This window comes from Musa acuminata, chromosome BXJ3-7 (genome assembly GCF_036884655.1).
Source record: "Musa acuminata AAA Group cultivar baxijiao chromosome BXJ3-7, Cavendish_Baxijiao_AAA, whole genome shotgun sequence".
NCBI classification, from domain to species: domain Eukaryota; kingdom Viridiplantae; phylum Streptophyta; class Magnoliopsida; order Zingiberales; family Musaceae; genus Musa; species Musa acuminata.
This window is the reverse complement of record NC_088355.1, coordinates 34,517,301-34,530,821: the sequence shown is the minus strand read 5'-3', so window position 1 is coordinate 34,530,821 and position 13,521 is coordinate 34,517,301. Positions and strand designations below refer to the sequence as shown.

General features: G+C 34.3%; 1 protein-coding gene across 1 annotated transcript; it reads right to left on the bottom strand.

The window, feature by feature from the left end:
• Window positions 1-10,946: 10,946 nt before the first annotated feature.
• On the bottom strand, window positions 10,947-12,093 carry LOC103992159 (protein LIGHT-DEPENDENT SHORT HYPOCOTYLS 5-like). Its single transcript, XM_009411763.3, has one exon. It carries the CDS (start codon window positions 11,974-11,976, stop codon window positions 11,284-11,286), a length of 693 nt encoding a protein of 230 aa, XP_009410038.2. The 5' UTR covers window positions 11,977-12,093; the 3' UTR covers window positions 10,947-11,283.
• Between the last annotated feature and the right edge of the window lie 1,428 nt (window positions 12,094-13,521).

Sequence of the window (13,521 nt, the reverse complement as noted above, 5' to 3'; positions counted from 1 at the left end):
TTATATTATTGTTTTTCCTAAAATTAAAAATAAATATATAATTTGTGAATCTTGTATTTTTATAAAATAGCATATATATTTTTTTTTCTATCAAGCCATTCTTGGAGAGCTAAAAAATGATTGAAGCTTATGCATACAATATTTATGAGCCTATGTAGACTATCTTGTATGGTGGAAGTAAATATTTTTTGTTATTTACAAATGATTGCTAGGGGCGTAGCTTGTAATTAGTTCCCTATGAATGTTTGTATTCTTGAAAAAAAAAAAAACATTTGTATGCTTGTACTAATAGAACACAGTCTTAATAAAACAATTATTTTAATTTTTTAAATATTCTTTAAAATATTTTGAAAGAAAAAGCTAAGGCCTTCTCAGTTTTTTAAAATTTTAAAATATATATAGAAAAACAAAGTGATTATTTTATTAAGACTGCATTCTATTAGTATAAGCATACAAAGATTTTTTTTTTATTTTTTTCAAGAATACAAGTATTCATAGGAAACTGACTACAAGCTACACCCATAACAAAATGAAATAATAGAGGAGAAGAATCAAATAGTAGTTAAGATAAAGAACAAGCAATACTAAAAGAGTTTTAAGTAGAAGTTATGAGTACATCATATTTGATAAATTGCATTCCTACTAAAGCGTAAAACACCCTCTAAAATATAGTTAAACAGAAAGCCGGATGTAAGTTATTTAAAGGTATTTGGATGTAAGTTATTTAAAGGTATTTGGTTATGTTGTTTACTTTCATGTTTCTATGTTTCTATAGAAAGAAGAAGTAAACTTGATGACAAAAGTATTAAATGTATATTTGTAGGGTATAATAATGAGATAAAAAGTTTAAGACTTTATGATCTTGTGACTAAGAAATTAATTATAAGTTATGATATTATTTTTAATGAAAATGAAGCTTAGAACTCTAAACTAGTTGAAATTAGGAGAAGAAGTTGATAAAGCATATGATATGTTACCTATTGTTAATATCTCACCAAAATCTTTTTATATTTTCAATGATTTTAATTCAAGTGATTTTAGTGATACTGAAACATCTTCAAGAAAATTTTATAATCTTTCAAAGATATATCAGGCCAATGATTTTGCATGTTTTACTTTAGAATCTACTTATTTGAAGTTACAGCTTGGAAAGAAGAATTGGTGCATGAATGACGAACTACAAACTATTGAAAAAAATAAGATATGAAAATGAGTAGATTTGCCCTCAAGAAAAAAAAAAAAAGGACTCAAACTGTATACAAGTCAAAATTTAATATTGATGACTCATCGCAAAAATATAAAGCTCATTTAGTTGTCAAAGGGTATGCTCAAAATTTTAGGTATCGATTTTTTATGAACTTTTTTTCTAGTTGCTAAAATTGATACAATTAGAATAGTATTAGTATTGATAGACTAGAAAAAAACGATAGGTTTATTAATTTGATATTAAATCTATCATCTTGAATGAAAAGTTGCAAGAGGAGGTTTATGTAAAGCAGTTTGAAGGATTTAAAATTAAATGGCTGGAAGATAAAATATACAAATTGTATAAAGTATTATATGACTTGAAACAAGCACTAAGCATAGTATAGCAAAATTAACAAATATTTTTTGATATAAATTTTAAAAAAAATTTAACTGAGCCAACTTTATATATAAAAGCTCAAGGTAGAAAAATTCTTATTGTCTGTTTATATGTGGATGATATAATTTATATTAAAATTTTATCAGATATGCTTGTTGAATTTAAGAAAAATATGATGTTAGAATTTGAAATGATTAATATGAAACTTTTATATTATTTTTAGAAATAAAAATTATTTAAGATATAGATAAACATTTTTTATGTCAAGAAAAATATGCTAAAAATTTATTAAAAGGGTTTCATATGACAACTTATAAGTTAGTGAATACTTCAATGAATATATATATATATATATATATATATATATATATATATATATATATATATATATATATATTTGGTTGGACCTCGAATCATATGCTAATTAAGATGTTGGATGTGATTCGGCCTGCAGATCACAGCCATATTCATGGAGGAGAGTTTTATTAACGACATTGGATGATGGCCATACTTGGAGAAAATACGGTAAAAAACATATCCAAAATACCAAACATCCAAGGTGCCCATCCTGTGTATTGTCTTCTCTATATCTACATAGCTTCTCTATATCTTCCTGATAAAGAAAACTGTAGATAATTGTGAACATTTATCTCTGTCTGCATATTGCAATCTGCAAAGAAAACAAGTGTATTTATCCAACATAATCTAATGTCTCTTTTCGGTATGATCCAACGTTTTAAGTTGTAGCGTTGGTCGTAAAAAAGAAAAAAAAGAAATGGTGTGAGTATTTTGACAATAGGGAGTAGTAATTCACGTCATGGTGTTACCAGTTTTCTACACCCGTGGAGTTCAGCCAATCAAATGCTTGGATCTCCTAATTCGTATCTCATAGGAAGCGTGGTTTCCTTGTCGGAATGAATGCTTTCACAACATGACCAATCATCATCTAACAAAAAGGACGCTTCTATTTCTCGTTCGCCGCAGGCACTAAAGATCTGAATATTACTTGGATCACATTCTGTTGATCTGCATTAATGCTTTAATTTATCTCTTCCAATATCTGGCACGCGAATCCACGGATACGGTGATTACGTGGCGGTGTTCGGACCAGTCGTCGTCTGCGCTTACCCAAAAAGAACACACGGATTCTCAGTTTGGATTCATTAGCATGAAGGACACGGACGCACATGTCGGCCCAATATGGCCCAAATACGGCCGACACCGGAACTTTGATTCTCCATGTCGTCTGGATGGATCATCGATCAACAGTCAATCACATCAAAATGATCAAAGGATCAATAGGCACATCAGGACAGGTAGCGGGTCGTACTGTTTGATACGACATAGATCATGACATACGTGAAGCAAAAAAATAACTTGAGCTTTCCATTGGCACATCCATTTCACCTGCCAAACACGTGTGGGGCAGACTCTGTCGGCAGTAGGAGGCGGGGAGACATGCTCTTCCCCACTATGTTCGGTCCTCCTTCGTTCCTCATGGCGTTTTCAGACATCAACGACCGCTGTTGTTGTGGCCATCTTATTCTTCATGAGGAACCAGAAAACTCTACAAGAGTTAGTTTTTTATTTTGTTCCGAAACTTTATCACGAGAAAATTAGTATATGTATTTTCTCACTCTTAAGACCATACAGACCCAACTAAGAAGAAGAACAAGAAGAAGAAAAACCAACGGACGTGATGAATCTGCTATATGTGTGCAGATACTGTATCGAGAAATGCCAAGCAATCGGTACGTATTGTATCCTTCTTCCACCGAATCAGTTGTTATCGCCGTTGATACCTCCGATCGGACCGGACGGCGGCACGGGTGCTCTAACAAGCATGGAGACCGGCGACGCCCCGTAGCTCGCCTCGAGCGTCTTCGTCGAACTGTTGCTAGTGGCTACCGTCTTCGTCATCTTCAAGTGATCAAGGGAGCTTTGTTCGAGCAACCTTACGCTGAGACCCCGCGTTGCACTGCACTGGTGACGGCTGAGTAGGAGTAGCAGGAGAGAGAGAAATATGATTGCTTTTGTTAACGTTGTACTGACGGCCATATTCTGAAACGAGAACGTAAAACTTCGTGAAGGAGTAGATGCTCCGGGCATGGGTTTTAGGTGGAAGCAGAAGAGAGAGAGAGTGTTGATTACTTATAGAGAGGAGTTGATGTTGGCTCTTAATGGAAGGAATATAGTGGCGGTGGTGATGTTGAAGAATTCTGATGGTTATGTCAGAGAAAGAACTGGGAATGTTCAGAACACAGTGGCTTCAACTATCAAGTGGGAGACTCCACCTGTGCAACACCACCACCACCATGAAGCTCATGGATCATAGTAAAAGAACACCTAAACACGACATTAGTCGGTGCCGTATCCAATGCTTGAGACAGAGATCTGCCGGAACACGTCAGGTAGGTAGGTTTTGTAGACAAATCATGATGTTAAAGGCCATGTAAAAAGAAGTCAACTTCTTGCTTCCGAAATTGATCCTCTAATTGTTTTTCCCTTTTGTATTTTGAGTTTGCTTCTAAAATTTCTGAAGTGATGTTAACATTGAAAAGAATATATATATTTTTTTTTAAGGTGCAATTACATCAATAAATGAAGAAAATCTACTAGAAAGTTTTTATTTTATTGCTTAGACAACGTTGCTACAAAATCCGAAGTCCACAGATCTTATCCAACGATCTTCAAACATCAACAGTGACTGCAAAAGTGTGGTGTTGACCAAAAGTTTCTTTAAGAATGGTGTATTTATTTCCACATGTGGATGAACGCACAAGTCTAATGTGGACATTTGGATGCACTTGCCAAGGTCAAACATGGGAGAAGACTACGGAGCACACCAACTCTCCGACTTGAAATCTGGGCCGTAGAATCTTGGCGAGAACGCAAGGTTGTGGGTTGCTTTGACTTGGTGTCACGTACTTTTACGTGCCGGTAAAGCTTTCCTCGTTGGGCTCTTCCACACGTTACATGCACGCAGTGGATATGAACTCCACCTCCACTTTGAAGTCTTAAGTGTATGCATTTAGTTGAATTCGAAATCTAAACATCTGTTTAATGTAAAGAACAGCTAAGAGCTATTTCGATAAGCCTTTGGCGTGCCTATCACAGATCACCATTGTATCTCCTCGGTGGTGACATTTGCTTGGCAATACTTTTCCTCGACGGTGAGTTCTCCTCGACAGCGATGTCTCCTTATTGGTTCCCTTCCTCGGCGGTGGTGGTTACATATCCTCTACGGTGACTACGGTTACATCTCCTCCATGGTGCCTAAGCTTCGACAACGATATCTTCTACCGCATGCGATCTAAAAATCAATCCTACAACTCACTGCACCACAACCTTAGTAGAATAAGTAATGCATATTTTGTGTCTTAAGCCTTAATGCGTATGTTTTGACGTTAACCAAGCAGTGGAGATCTTAATTCACTAGCATTAAACAGATATTGTGGAACACCACGACAAAATCTATCATATATGTGCATCATTTGATCTATTGACAAGTGGTCAATTTTTATATTTAATCATCCTATTTGTGATTGATGCTCTAATTCAGCATACATACTAAGATTATGGATGATATGATGATGAGAGAATTGATGAACAACAAGTGGTAATGTCCCATTTATACGGATTGATAGCTATATGAATTTTATATTCATGGATACAGCACTAGTGATCGACAAAGTCTTGCACTAATCATGAGCAGCCTAATATAATGCCTTCTTATGTGAAAAGCTTGCAGCCTATGACTTACTTCAGCAGAAGCAAAAGTTTCAATCTTTTAAGATGTCTAAGTTGTCACCGTCAATTGAAATATATTATACTTGTTTACTTAAAGTCATCTTTGTTGTTAACTAATAATAATTCTATACTATATTGTTAGCTAGTGATTAATTAGCTAATAATAATTTTGTACTAACTAATAATAGTTTTACCTAAAGTCATCTTCTTGGTTAGCTAATATTTGATTAAGGTAATTTTGGTTCTCCATATTACAAATGTTGTTTTATCTTTATCGTATTGGTAGTATTTACTTTTGTATATAAACATAATAATCTTGCATATATCCCTTCCGCTCCAAGGTACCAACAAAAGTACAGAGGAAAGACTTACTATGGATAATATATTTGATTATACAATAATTAATAGTAAGTATTATTATGTTATATATAACTAATTAATTAAATTTTTTTTTTGCTAGATATGAAGTTAGTAATACCTTCATAACTCTTATCTTCACCACCTCACATTTCATTGCCACCACCTCATCTACTCTATGGTATATAATTAATGATCGTATTACATCGATCATTTTAAAAGATTCTTGTGTGAATCAAATTATAGTAGAGGTCATATGCTTTCTATTTCTCCCGGGCAATATCATATAAATATACTAAGGAGGATCTATTGAGCTATACTTTTTAAAATTATATAGCACTAGATAGAAAGTTACACTTTTATATTCGTTGGTGTCCCAATTGACTTTAGTTCGACTGATATTGTTGTTATTTTGGGTCTATCGAATGGTAGAGAAGTTATCAGTTTTGAAATAACAACTTAGAGATATATATAACAAAAATACTTTAAAGAGAAGCTAGCGAATGAGTAAAATATAAAAAATCTCAGGTTTCTTTCTAGTTATGATAGTATGGATATTGTTAATTTTTGTTGATTGTATAATATATATATAGTTTTGTCAAACGAGTTATGTTTCATCACATTTTACCCTTTGCTTTACTATGTATTATTAATAATTTAGATTCCTTAACAAATTACAGTTGGGCAATAACCATACATTCTTATTTTACTAAGAAAATTTAAACTATTGGAGATTAAATGAAAAATATGAAGCAGAGTGGTAGCACAAAGATTATTGGATATATGAGGTTACGCACTATTATTGATGTATGCTAAATTATATTTCAATATATATGTGATTTAGTTTATAGAATAATTTTGAATCTTATCTTTACTAATTTATTTTAGGGATAATTATACGAGCATGTCTATCTGTTTATTTTCTCTTATGATTCAGCTTCCTTTTCACTATAGACATGTGGACTTATGAGCGTGAGTAATTGGAACATTATCGACTTAATGTTAAAGTTGACTACTACGGATAAGATAACTATTTATTTATAATTAAGAGTTTATTTAGATATATGGATGTGTTTTATAATTTTTTATATACTTGTTATGTAAGTATGTCACTTGCTCATTTCTCTTTATAGTGTAAGAGTTCCAACGATGATTGATCATATGAAATATCGAGATATAGTGTCTTGAAATTTTACATTTAGTGTATTTGAAATTTGATAGTTTATTTATCAAATTATGTTATTTCCAGGACACTTATATAATTATAGAACAAGTATGTGCAAGCACAAAAAATATGAAGATGAAATTAAGAAATTATAAACGATCCTTCAAGATCATGGACTTAGCCATTGTGTCACCTCAATCCTCGACAAGATGATAGATGCAAAGATCATTTAGAGCCTTTCTTAGTATATTTTACCAAACTTAATATAAAAATAATGGATTAGGGGTTACATAGTCAAATATCCATAGATCATATTAAATAAAAATTTATCAAGATTTAATATATAATCGACATTTCTTTAAAAATTGGAAAGCACTATCTAAATGGATATTTGATATTCGAGGTAAGCAATGGAAATTTGATATTTTTGAATCGTCTAAAGGCAAGATAGATGATCGCTTAGCACCAGAATAATTTGAAAGAGATAAACTAATGAAGGTCATTACTTGATTCTATTTCTAATATAATTATTTTGAATATTCTTATTAATATATTTTATTTTGTAGATTTATGAGAGGATGAACAAATTTGAATAATTTATAATAAGTCTTCAATTTAATTTGGTTATCAAACTAGGTTTTCTATAACTGATATAATTATCATTTGTTATTTATAGTTTAAGTTGTTTAATGTTTTGGATATTTGGAGAGATAGTAAATTCATGTGCAAATTCACTTTGAATATTGCTTATGGCGAGTGAAGATGGAAAAGCAATTGATATGTATGAGTCTATAATTTGATCACATATTATAATTAGGATAAAAATTTTGGTCATCATTATTTTTTGCATGATTTTCAGGTTTGTGATAAGTATTTGTATTTTATTCTTAATGATGATTACATTATAAATAATCTACAACTAATATTTTTTTTTGGTTTTAAAATATAAGAAGCATATCATGTATTTGGGTTGAATAAATTCAAATATAAGTTATAAAATGACCCTTGATGGCTCCATAAGTTTGTATTTTTATCCTACTTTTTAACATAGATAGGTGGTATTATCTTATGAAGAAGTTCTATTTCCATTATAACTTTTCCCCTAAATTCAAACATTTTTAGATCAATGATAACTGTTCTATTTCCATTAGTTATCTAATTATTATTTTTAAGATATTAACTGTTTATTTGTGCAAGATAGATAATCTCGATTTCTTTAGACATATTGTATTAAAACTCTTTGGTGAACTTTATAATTCAACATGTATTACCTCTATAAGCAACTATCATTGATCCACTAATGATAAATCTTATATTGTGCTTTGACCTTATAACTTCTACAAATAATAATATTTATTTTTAAATTCCTTTTCATAATATATATTCTTATCTTTTAAATTCTGAAATATCTTTAAATACATATAAAACATAAAGAAATTATGTATTAAATATCACAAACAAATTAGTATATTGAACATTATCATATTAATAAATTTTATATTTGATGCATTTATATTTGTCTAATGTATAACTCATTGATGACACGTTCATCTTCATTTGCATATGAAGCCAAAGCATTAAGATTTAAGTCATCTTCTTTTATAACTCTATCATTCTAGAATCTTTTATATATATATGGATTGAAATCGATATGCTCACCGATAACATAATAGACATTATATATATATTATAATCTAGATCTTGTTCGACTTATACTATTATTCTTTGCTCAACCTATTCTTGTACAAAGATCGCATAGCTATCTTTTCTTTGCTCAACCTATTCTTGTACAAATATCACATAGCTATTTTCATTGTTATCCGCTATAAATGTTTCATTTAAAACGAAGTTACAAGTTTGAGATTATGCAAAAGGATATCCTTTAATTTGGTCTAGTGTGGCTACTTCCCAAAAGTATATTTGATTTCGAGATCGATAAAGATTGTGTTTCATTAAAACTCTCAATCTCAACTAAAATACCAATAATTCTTATCTAAAGTAGCCTCACATTAGTATTTAAATAACATTGGAAATATATAATAGCAAACAATTATAAATGAACCAAAGATGTGTTGAAACAAATATTTAATTGATTGTTTCAACACAATCAATTAAATATATAACAAGTAATGCAACACTAGAAAACATTATATGACAAGCTTCCCCGATGATAATGGTTGATATCAATATTACATTGGACTTCAAAAGCTTTCAAATGTTCTTCTATGCAAAACCAATCAATCAATACTCACCTAAAACTAAAAAGCTGTATAAGACTAATGCTAAAACTTGTAATGAATACAAGAATAATGCATCAATTTGGTTAAAAAACCCTAAAAACACATCTCATCTCAAACCTTGACTTTGACCAAATTTAGAACGACAACGCCACTTACTACATGACCTGCTTGGTGATAAATGCTTTCCTCAATGAACAAGCTACTCGATCGCGACCCAACGAAGATGAGTTCCATGACTACCACACTAGGAATCTAGGCTTCAACAATCAACGTCGCCCATTGAATACTGAGGCGACACAGTGAAGGCTTTGGCGACTAGATACACACTCAATGACATAGTTGGAACACGGTGAAGACAACTTCCACAACCGCAACACCAAGATATTGGGTTTGGTTTGAGGTGTTGTTACGATATTGGGTTTGCTAATGCAGCATTGTAGCCTTGCACCTCGCGAATGCAATGGTAAGTGATCAAGCCTTCCATGAAGCCTTCGACGAAGACAGCAAAGCCTTACAAGGATGCAACCAAGCCTTCCAAGTCCAACGATGCAATGAACGAAAAGGAGGGTATAAAACGATTCAACAAGATGATGGAGTTAGGGATTCGACGATGCACCAACAAACCCTTCCACAAAGGCTTCGTCGATGAAACCTACCCACACCACACTGCATGCTTGCGGGAAGGACGGTTTCGATGAAGGCGACGAGTGAGATAGAGTTTCTCCTGTCAGTCGTTGATCAGATAACTAGGGTTCTATTGAATCAGACCGAATCGATTCAGGGTTCATAATGGATTACCAATGTCATACAAGAATTTGACTCGAGGTATTTTCATGAAAGTGAGAAAAATGTTCACTCATATAAAAACGAATTAGCGGATAAAATGCCCTTTAATCTTCTCGTAAATAAACATTTCACACCCGTATTGAGTACTCAATAATCTACGTGTGAGTGGAGGCATATCGATGCACATTTATCTTACGTTATCATCTATTCTAATGAGAAAGTTTTACAGATAAAACTGTTTAGATAGATACCTAAAATTAGCACCGAACGCAATCCAAATGAATAACTTGGGGTAAAGGAAGTGTGACTCATCTTTTTCCTCCTTTGTTTTCTTTTGTTTTTCTTATGATTATTCAGTCTAAATGCTACTGGTACGAACTGAATACCACTGCACGACATATCTTAAGACGAAGATTCTGATAGTATGTATGGTTAAATGGCCAGAAACTTCTTCTCTCACTTGGTTTAGATTCTGATATCTCTTAATCAATTCTCCATTCTTCTCTACCTTTACACCTTGGCTGATGTACTATCAGCATAAAGATGGTGATCACCTCGATCATTCTTCTCATCCAAAAAACACAAAGTTGGGCATGACAGGAACCTAATGCTATTTTAATTGGAGGTGGCGAGTTGCTCGGAGGCAAATGCTTGGGTGTGAATTAAAGAACGAGCACCTTCCCAACACAGGGCGGACCTCCATTACAGGAGCAGCTGGTGCTGATCGCTGTGCTCTCTCTTTTCGCAGGTACTTTTATTCTCATAAAAACTGGCTAAAATGCCGCCTTTGATGTTTGCTTGATTTTATATTTAAGGAAAATGTCAATTAGGACTATGAATGACAATGAATAATGAGATATTAACAGGAGAAGATCATTAACAAGGATATATCTAAGATTGTGTGTGTGTGTGTGTGTGTGTGTGAGAGAGAGAGAGAGAGAGAGAGAGAGAGAGAGCAGAAATTAGGGATCAACTTCAGCTATGTGCATCATTTGAAAGGTGATTAAAAGATGGGAAACTAAACTTTTCGAATCAATATACTTTACAACATGCTCTAATCACAAATGCAGACAAATATCCAAAAGGGTATGTTACACTACTTGAATCATTGATGCACACAAAACAGTATTCTAGCCGCTCTCCTCTCCTTGTATGTAATAATGAATAGAGGAAGATACATGATCCGATTGAATTAAGAATATATTTTTTGAATGAGAAGAAGAAAAAACTTTGACGCATGAATCACAAGCTTGTGTTTGTGGTTCTATACTTGTATCATCATCATTAAGAATTAAAGGATCCATCGAGTCCACTAATTGACTTTATTTCTCACCCTGTTAGCCACCGAACCAAATAATAGTAGCAAGGAAGCATAATATAAAAAGGAGTGAAATCTGTACTCATGAGGCCGACGTTGAACTCCCTGCAGCATCACTTGCAGCAGCACTAGCACTGGAAGCACTAACAGAAGCAACCTCAGCTGTTGCCATCGCGATCGTCGTGGTTGGAGCAGTAGCAGCAGTCCCCGCTACGCCCCTCGAACACCCTTCGCCTACGGCGGAGGGCAGGCGGCGCTTCCGCTTCTTCTTCTTGTAGGCGACGCCACGAGCTTTGGCCTGACTTTCTCTGACTTCTCGGAGGTGAGACTTGACAACCTTGGCGCCGAAGGGGTTGGACTCCGGACGGCCGCCACCGTTCTCCTCGTAGGCGGCGCGGAGGCGCCCGATTAACGCGTCCAGCGAGCCCCATGCCTGCTTCGTGGGGCACTCGCATGGCCCCGAGGGACTCGGATGGCCGAAGTAGGTGCACCCGTGCGCGTGCACCTTCGTCTTCCCGAACTGGTCCAGGTACTTCAAGAACTCGACCACATGCGCGCCGCCACACCTCCCCACCGTCAGCGGCGGCTTGTGGTTCGTCAGATACTGTATAAAAGTGTTCCAGTCCCGCCTCTTTTGAGACTCATACCGGCTCGGTTTCTGCTGCTGCTGTTGTTGCTCCAGCTGTTCTTGTTGTTCCCGAGGTTGAGAGGGTGGAGGTGGAGTTGCGCCGTCGTCACCGACGTCGCCGCCGGAAACTTGGGCAGCTGGTTCCATTAACCAGTGGTTCTCCTCCCTCTTGCTACCACTGCGAAGCTATGCCTTTGCCCTCTCACACCACTAGGCGTTGGAGAGAGAGAGAGAGAGTGTGTGTGAATGAGTTGTAATAAAGTTAAGGTGTAATCAAGTAGGTGGCATTATGACCCTTTGAAATATGAGACAATCTAGACATGTTTTATGTCTTTAATGGGGAACCAGCGTGAAATCTGCCACAATATATATATATATATATACTTCTGCTAATCGAATTATATGGTCTCAAATTTATCTTGCTAAACGATCTTAGAAAGATAATTTGACAATAGTTGAGACATGAGAATACAGGTCCTCAAGTGAGAAAGATATGAGCATATTTCATCCACCCATAAATACTATAATTTAGGTTAGGTTAGCTAATCAAAAGATTAAAGTTGGAATCCTATTCTTAGAGACTATATATTAAGCCTAAAAAATTGATGATTGAATCAGGTGTCGGTCCTTGACTTTGCACTAAGCTCAAACTTGATTGGTTGACATTCGAGTTGAGCTTAACAGTGAAAACTTACTGCCCAAACAAAGATGAGAAAACCAGACTGAGTACAGCCACTGCGCATTATAATCCAAGGAAGAGATAGGAAAGAACATAGACTGAGTTGTTCTTTTGCAATGATGAGTCATGGTTGATAACATGTCTTCCGACACAATGAGCAGGAAATGTCTTCCACCATTGAAGAGAATAAAGCTCTCATGAAAGAAAGCTCATAAACTTGTATATATTCTTTTAGAAACTTAATACATACAGAAATCTTAAGTACAACAGCCTCCATTTTTTTTTTCTGGATTATATGGTAAACATGACAATTCTTGATCAATACTCCATTATCAGAAATTTTCTGCAGAAGTCAAAACTAAAACTAAAATCTCAGGTTCATGGCTTTTTCCAGAACCTGTGATCAAGCTTCCCAACAGTCCCTATGGCCTATCTTCAATGCTCAATCCTAGGAGTGAAAAAGAAAGCCTAGAATCATCAACTAATTTGCTTGTAGCTTTCTGGGAGTGGTGGAGAGAAAAAGGTTGTGAGGAATGGTTCTGAACATAATCTTGATCTCATTTGATCCGGTAAGAGGAACAAGGGTGGCATGTCTACATCATCACACACCACACACAGCAATAATTTAATGAAAAGTGGATGATTGAGAATCCATAAAGATTGCATCTACACACTGCACGAATTGTTTGAAAGGACAAAGCAAACATTAGTTTAGTGTAGATCATTGAATAGATATCATCCTTTTGAAATAATGGGCGTGGCACTTAAGCCTTGTTGTTGAGGATGAGTTAGGGGTTGGCAAGATTAGTAACCCACTAATTATTTGATGGCCAATGATTGCTAAATAGTACTGGTTTCGAGAATTGCTTATTTTAATGTAAGAAAATATTTTTGACGGAAGGTTGATGTGAATATGAATATAATACTTTGATTAGTCTGATATTTTGATGAATGATTTAAGTTAAATGAAGTTGATGAAATAATTAATCATAACATTTGGTATTAAAATCGAT